We start from the raw sequence: 8691 nt of genomic DNA, 5'->3' as shown, positions 1-8691 counted from the left end.
CGAAAACGATAACCAAAATAACTATAAGAGTAAAGAGTTATTCTGATATAGTATTTGGTCAAGAATTATCTTGCTTCAGTGAAGGAATTCTTGACTGCCTCTCGGTAGCAATTGTTCTAAATCACTAAAGTGTCATTGCAAATAGATAAAGATTTATTGGATACTTTATTATTTTGCTAAAAATTGGATTTAGATGCATAAATATTTCATAAAATTTGTTTAAATTGTTTCAACAATGTCGAATTTAATCATACAATTGTTAGCTTCTCATAAATTTAACGATGAAGGATATTCAAACAGGAAATCCAACATCAATATAATAGTAGTTGTGGATGATTTAAGGTTTGTGTTGATGGAGGAATGTCCTCCGGTTCCTAGTACAATAGTGAACCGAAATGTTCGGGACATCTATGATAGGTGGGTAAGGGCTAATGAGAAAGCTCAGGCCTATATCTTAGCAAATATATCTGATGTACTTAATAAGAAACATGAGGTTATGCCCAACGTTCGTAAGATAATGGTGTCGCTTCAGGAGATGTTCGGGCAACCATCATCCTCTGTTCGACATAAAGCCATTAAGTATGTCTACGTTACTCGCATGAAAGATGAAACAAACGTTAGAGAACATGCTCTCGATATGATAGTCCATTTTAATGTTGTTGAGGCTCATAGGGCGATGACAGATGAAACGAGTCAAGTAAGTATGATATTGGAATCTCTCCCAGAGAGTTATCTGCCATTCAGAACCAATGTTGTTATGAACTAAATTACTTATAATTTGACCACGTTGTTGAACGAGTTACAGACATATCAGACGATGATGAAACTGAAGGAGAAAGAAATATATTTATTTCTAAACCTAAGAAGTTTTTTAAAGGGTCTACGTCTGGAACGAAACCCACTGATAACAAGAAGTCTGTTCCTTCTTCTTCGAAAGACAAATTCGTACAAATGAAGAAGAAAGGAAAAGGGAAAAAGAAAACCACTGCTAAGAAAAACAAAAACAAAACTCCCAAAGGAAAATGTTTCCATTGCGAAGAAGATGGGCACTAGAAGCGTAACTACCCAAAGTATTTGACTGAAAAGAAAGAAGAAAAGGCGAAAAAGGTAAATCTGATTTACTAGTAGTTCAAACATGTCTAGTGGAGAATACTCACCTTACCTGGATATTGGATTCAGGTGCCGCTAATCATGTTTGCACTTTTCTACAGGAAACTACTTCTTAAAGAGAACTTTCTGAACATGAAATGACTTTCAAGGTGGGAATGAGTGAAGTCATTTCAGCTCATGCAGTGGGAGATGTCAAGCTATTTTTTGGAGAGTCTTTTATCTTACTTAGGAATGTATATTATGTACCTAAGATGAAAAGAAACCTGATCTCCATTTCCTGTCTGCTAGAAAATATGTACAGAATATCTTTTAAACCTAATGAAGTGTTTGTTTATTCAAGAGGTATTCATATTTGTTCTATAAGACTCGAAAATAACTTGTACATATTAAAACCAACTGAAGCGAAAGCCATTCTAAATATTGAGATGTTTAAAACGGCTGAGACTCAAAATAAGAAACGAAAAATTTCTCTTAATGCCTATCTTTGGCACCTCAGACTTGGTCACATTAATCTCAATAGGATTGAGAGATTTGTAAAAAGTAGTTATCTAAATAAGTTAGAAGATAGTTTTTTACCTCCATATGAATCATGTCTTGAGGGAAAAATGAAAAAAGATCTTTTTCTGACAAAGGTCTTCGTGCCAAAGAGCCTCTCGAACTTATACATTTAGACCTATGTGGTCCGATGAATATAAAAGCACGAGGAGGCTATCAGTATTTTGTCAGTTTTATTGATGATTACTCTAGATATGATTACATTTACTTAATCATTCATAACTCTAAAACTCTTGAAAAGTTCAAAGAATTTAAGGTTGAGACAGAAAATTTGTTAAGTAAAATAATTAAAACATTTTAATCTGATCGAGGTGGTGAGTATATGGATTTACAATTCCAGAACTATCTAGTAGATCATGAAATTCAGTCACAGCTCACAGCATCTGGAACACCACAACAAAACAGTGTTGCAGAAAGAATAAATCGAACCTTGTTAGACATGGTCCGATCAATGATGAGTTATGCTCAGTTACCTCAATCCTTTTGGGGGACAGTACAGACTGCAATATTTATTCTAAACGTTATTCCTTCAAAAAATGTTTAAAAAACACCATATGAATTATGGAAAGGACACAAAACTAGATTACGTCATTTTCGTATTTGGGATTGTCCAGCACATGTGTTGGTACAAAATCTTAAGAAATTGGAAACACGTTCGAAATTATGCCTTTTTGTAGGATACCCCAAAGAAACAAAAGGAGGATTGTTTTATGATCTCCAAGAAGACAAAGTATTTGTATGACAAATGCTACATTCTTGGAAGAAGATCATATAAAAAATCATCTACCTCACAGTAAACTAATATTGCAAGAAATGACTAAAGATACTACAGAAATATCAACAAGAGGTGTTGATCAAAGTTGGTCCATCAATAGTTGTTGTTGTCCTATCACGTCCATCCCAAGAGTTGAGGATGCCTCGATGTAGTGGGAGGATTATTCAGCAACCTGAACGCTATATGGGTTTAACAGAAATTCAAAACATCATACAGGATGATGGTTTAGAGGATTCATTAACCTTTAAAAAGGCAATGGAAGATGTTGACAAGGAACAGTGGATAAAAGCCATGGACGTTGAAATGGAGTCTATGTACTTCAACTCTGTCTGGGAACTTGTAGATCAACTACATGGTGTTACACCTATAGGTTGCAAATATATCTACAAGAGGAAATGAGACCAAAACTGGTAAGGCGCAGATCTATAAAGCCAGACTCGTGGCAAAAGGTTTTACCCAAAGAGAAGAAGTTGATTATGTAGAAACTTTTTCTCCTGTTACAATGATAAAGTCAATAAGAATATTTCTTCCCATTGCCACATATTATGACTATGAAATATGGCAAATGGATGTCAAGATAGCTTTTCTAAACGGCTATTTTGATGAAAGTATTTTTATGTTTCAACTAGAAGGGTTCATCGAAAAAAGATAGGAACAGGAAGTCTGTAAACTTAAACGATCCATTTATGGATTAAAACAAGTATCAAGATCCTGGAATATAAGGTTTAACACTACGATTAAATCTTATGGCTTTGAACAGAATGTTGACGAACCTTGTGTATGCAAGAAGATAGTCAGTGTAGCATTCTTAGTTCTTTATGTTGATGATATCTTGCTCATTGGGAATGAAACAAGTTTCCTTGCTGACATAAAGAGATAGTTAGCAACACAAATTCAAATGAAATATTTGGGTGATGTTCAATACGTTCTAGGAATACAGATCATTTTGAATCGAAAGAATAGAACTCTAGCACTATCTCAGACATCTTATATTGACAAGATATTGTCAAAATATAATATGAAAAATTCCAAAAGTGGTATGTTACCTTTTAGACATGGAATTCATTTGTCAAAGGAAGAGTGTCCTAAGACACCTAAAGATGTTGAGGAAATGACAAGAATTCTATACGCATCTGCATTTCGGAGTTTGATGTACGCAATGTTATATACACGCCCTAACATATGTTTTGCAGTTGGAATCGTCAGCAGGTTCCAATCCAATCCAGGACACAGTCATTGGACTGTTGTCAAAAACATCCTCAAGTATCTAAGGAGAACGAGGAACTATATGATTATGTATGGACCTAAGGATTTGATCCTTACAAGATACACTGATTCTGATTTCCAGACTGACGTAGATTCCAAGAAATCTACTTCAGGATTAGTTTTCACTCTCATGGAGGAGCTATAGGTTAGAGAAACATTAAGCAAAGTTGTATCGCTGACTTCACAATGGAAGCAGAATACATAGCTGCATGTGAGGCTGCTAAAGAAGTAGTATAGCTACGCAAATTCTTGGCTGATTTGGAAGTAGTTCCAGATATGCACCTACCTATCAACTGTATTCTGACAATAGTGGTGTTGTTGCCGACTCGAAAGAAGCAAGGAGTCACAAACGTGGAAAACATATTGAGAGAAAGTATAATCTCGACAGAGAGATCGTACATCGAGGAGATGTGATCGTCAGAAAGATAGCCTCTGAAGAAACCTTGCTAATCCATTTACAAAGGCCCTTTCGGCTAAAGTGTTCGAGGGCCACCTGGTTGGACTAGGATTCCGAGTGGTGTAATCTAGTGCAAGTGGAGAATATCTATGGTATTAAAGATGCCCTAGTTTATTGTATTTTCCCTTTTATGTTTCTCAACATTGTATTGTATATATTTGTTCTCACTGGAGTTTTAGTCCAAGTGGGAGATTGTTGGGAATGTCCTAGAACTCACAGTTCGTGTTAAACATTCGATTTATCAATAAAATATTATAGTAACCTATTCAATAAAGTTGTTGATTTTGCATTATATTATGAAAATCCAATAAACATATTGTCGTGTGTGGAATGCCACCGCAAAAATGATATGCAATGTCTTAATCACGCTACCCGATGATATATGCGATGCTACAAAATTCACTGTAGAATGCCAATTAATGTGTTCATATAGTTTATGCATGTCACAAGTTTTCTCACGATGAAACCAAGTATAATTTCACCGCGAGTTTCTCAGAATGATCCGAGGTTGATCATGGGGATTTGTGATGCTAGTGCGATAATGAAGTGATATATGCAACCGTAAACAAATTAAGATCGTGAGGTGCTGAAGAGTAAAATGTGATGATAAATGAACAAACAGGTAAATAAATATGAAATTGTGCAAAGTGTGCGTGAGAGAATGCGATGGCAAGTCTTGTGGATAGAATCACAAAGTGAGAACATGTTTGAGGAAAAGAATATTGCAAGTTTGTCAATCCTGTTGAGGACGCAACTAAGGTTCCGTCTTCCCTTGGCTTACACCTCTCGGTGATCGCCTGCGTCACCATATCTATATGATGATCAGGGACGAACGTTTCCAAACGCAAGGTTGTTTCCATCTCTAGAAATAATTCTTGCTTTAGTTAATACATTCTATCAACCTTCTTTCGAGAGGCGAATTAACATCTTCACTTCTGCTCTCGCAGGTGAAGATGCCATTGAGCATACGTTAAATAAACTTAGCTGACTTCTTCAACATGGATTGACTTACTCACTCAATCCTTCCCCCACACCGTGGAGGTTTAGTTACTCATGGTGAGAGAAATGGAAGATGAATGCGTTATGGTAAACAGAGAGATGAAGATGAACACGATAAAGATATCAATTGATAAAGATAAAGCTTTTGTTATAGAGATATGAATGAAAGATAGGAAATCAACAACAATCGATGAACGGAAAGTAAGAACAGTTGAGAGCAGCGTGTCAATGTCTTGGCACGGATCGCAATCGGAGTTGTTTGCTTACCGGTGTGATGGAGGAATGAGGTGGAGAACTTCCTTCTCAGGAGAGTTCTTGAGGGAAGAATGTCCCTTGCACAAAATTTTTTTTTCGTCTCTTTTTCCGTGTGTTCCTCCTCTTGTGCTGAGTGTTGCTGTTGCTATTTATAGACTTTAGCACCTCTTGCTTCAGTGGTCCCACTCTGAAAAGTTAATTTTTCCTGTCGAGGCTTGGTGAGAATGTCTGCTTTACTCCATGTTCAATTTGTCAGGTCATATATCAGAAAAACTGTACAATTTCAGAAATCCTCGAGAATGCGTTGATCTTTTTGTCCATGAGCAATTGTCGCATGCGGTGATACCTGTTACTTGAAAAACAAAGGTTTAGACATCCTTTTTGCCATCGCAATGCGGTCAGCGGGTGTGTTTCCGATACTTTTACAGTCTTTGCATTTCTAAGCTAATTTTACTATGTTTGACGCAACTTTTCCTTCCTATTACCGCATATTCTAAGTAAGATGATATAAAAAACTTGTATTTCTACCAGTTATCACACCCCCAAATTTAGAAATATGTTTGTCCTCAAGCATATCCTCTGCTAAGGCAATTCAGCTCAAGTCTCGTCCTTGTTTTGCGCCGATCAGCTACTTAGAATGCTATTCCTCTACATAATTTCTCAAAGTCACTTGTTCTTTCTATCCTTTGAACATTTCTTCAGCATGCTCTATTTTAGTTTTACCTTAAACAAACCTCTGCTCAAAGTTCCCTTCTTATTTCGAAAAGATGTTTTTCTCTTTTTCTTGTAAAAAAACGAAGTGCACATTTTATGTCATAGCCTGGTTTTCATCTTACCATAGAGATCGTTGATCATAGTTACACTCTTCGTTTTGGATTGCTCCCACGGGTGTCATGTGAACATCCAACTTCGGTTGTGTACCAAGCTCAACTTCAACTCTTGTCCCTTGGCTAAGTTTTTAATTTAGCTGGTCAGTGGAGTTGTCTCTTTCTTTTTTTTGTTTTGTATTGTGTCGATCCTGGCAACCTACCTTCGTTTTGGCTTACCTGCGTGGGTTTCATGTGAAGTATCCAACTACAAACAGGTTTTTTTTCATGACTTAACTCTTATCAGGTTGGCATTTTCCCTTACGCTGACAGCAGAGTTTTTTTTCTTTTTTTTAAGATGAACGCATATGCTTGATTGCATCTACTCAGACCCTTCCCACCCCTAAATTTAGAGGGTCGCAAGGTTCTCATTACATCGTTTTGGAAAGAAAATACAAAACACCTAGTCAAAAGTTTGAAAAGAAGGTTTGAGTAGAATCTTGTATTAGAGAAGGTAAAGTTGAAAATATTGCAATGAATTGCCTAAGTGTAGGTAGAAAATACGATATATAAAGAAATTACGTTAAGGTTGTGCATAATACTCATTATAGCAGTGAAAATATACGGCGCAAAAGAAAAAAAGGAAATACAACATTGAATTGACTAAGGATGATATAAACAAAGAGGCCAAGAAATAAGGAAAGATAGTCATTCAATATATATAAATTGACTAAGTATAAAAGATTGTAATGGCTGCAAACACAAAAATTTTTAAAAAAAGTAAGGAAGAAAATAACCACAAATTTAAACTTGAGGGGGGGCTCATTGTGGGGAGGAGGTTGTGGAGCTCCAGGTGAAGAAGAAGGTTGTTTGACGCAACTTTTGTGGTAGTTCGGTGCCCCCCAAAATGTCATCCATAAGGGGACTTATGACAAAGCTCTAAAATGTGCTTGGTTTCATACGCTGGAACACATCGACGCAGAATGTGATCAGGTCTGAGTTGATATAGGAATGGATCATCCCAAAAATAAAATTTAACCTCGTGCCTTAACTTCTTCTTCTGCTGGTATGAGTAGTCTTCAGGTACTTGGCCGCAAACTATGAAGTTTATGATATTTGCATACCATGGAACGTTATCGCATATCGTCATTAGCTATTCGTCGGGGAATCTCTCTTCAATCTCTTTCTCTCTCTTCTAAACCTCGCAATTTTCTAGACGTGATAGATGATCTGCGACTTGATTCTCTGTGCCCTTCCGGTCCTTGATCTCTAGGTCAAATTCTTGCAGAAGTAGTACCCACCTAATCAGTCTTGGTTTTGTGTCCTTTTTTTCTTGAGGTACTTGATCGCAAAGTGATCCGTATGTACCACCACATTCGATCTGATTAGGTACTATCAAAATTTCTCCAGGGTAAACACCACTGCGAGCATTTCTTTTTCTATGGTTGTATAGTTCTCTTGTGAATCATTCGGTGTCTTACTTGCATAATAAATAGGATGCAAAATTCTGTCTTTTCACTGGCTTAAGACTGCGCCCACCGCATTTCCACTTACGTCGCACATCAGCACAAACGGTTGTGTCCAATCGGGCACAACCAGAATTGGTGCGGTGATGAGCGCATTTCTCAGAGTGTGGAACGCTTCGGTGCATGCGTCATTAAATTTATATTCGCGATCAATCTCGAGGAATGCACTTAGGGGTCTTGCGATTTGAGAGAAGTTGCAAATGAATCTCTGGTAGAGTCCCACATGTCTTAGAAAACTCCTAAGTGTTTTCACATTAACTGGTTGTGGTAACTTGGCAATTGCATGAATTTTTGCTTGGTCTATTTTCAATCCTTCCTTTGATATCTTGTGGCCCAGTACTATTCCTTCTTCTACCATAAAATGACATTTCTCCCAGTTCAAAACCAAATTTGTTTCTATGCATCTCTTCAAAACACTTTCCAAATTTGTTAAACAAGATTCATAGGTGTTTCCGAAAACTGAAAATTCATCCATGAATACCTCAACTGAATCTTCCAAGAAATCTGAGAAAATGGCCATCATACACCTTTGGAAGGTGCCTAGTGCATTGCAGAGTCCAAATGGCATGCGATGGAATGAAAATGTGTCGAATGGGTATGTGAACATTGTCTTGTCTTGATCTTCCAGTGCAATTGCGATTTGGTGTACCCTGAGTAACCATCAAGAAAGCAAAAGAATTCATTTCCTGCGAGTCGATCCAACATCTAATCAATAAAGGGTAATGGGAAATGGTCATTCTTTGTGGCCAAATTCAATTTTCAATAGTGCATGCATATTCTCAACCCCGTCATTGTTTTGGTTGGAAGTAATTCATTCTTGCTGTTGGTGACGACGGTCATACTCCCTTTCTTTGGAATGCATTGCACTGGATTTACCCAGTTGCTATCAGATATAGGGTAAATGACACCTGCATCAAGCCACTTAACAATTTCTTTCATGAA

General features: G+C 37.0%; 1 protein-coding gene across 1 annotated transcript; it reads left to right on the top strand.

The window, feature by feature from the left end:
- Positions 1-235: 235 nt before the first annotated feature.
- Positions 236-766, top strand: LOC150036204 (uncharacterized). The gene has a single exon (XM_090313592.1). The coding sequence runs from the start codon at positions 236-238 to the stop codon at positions 764-766; it is 531 nt and encodes a 176-aa protein (XP_090169718.1).
- Positions 767-8691: the final 7925 nt, after the last annotated feature.

This window comes from Benincasa hispida, chromosome 5 (assembly GCF_027475165.1).
Source record: "Benincasa hispida cultivar pf3 chromosome 5, pf3_genome.v1.1, whole genome shotgun sequence".
Taxonomy (NCBI): Eukaryota; Viridiplantae; Streptophyta; class Magnoliopsida; order Cucurbitales; family Cucurbitaceae; genus Benincasa; species Benincasa hispida.
This window is presented reverse-complemented; position numbering and strand designations above follow the sequence as displayed.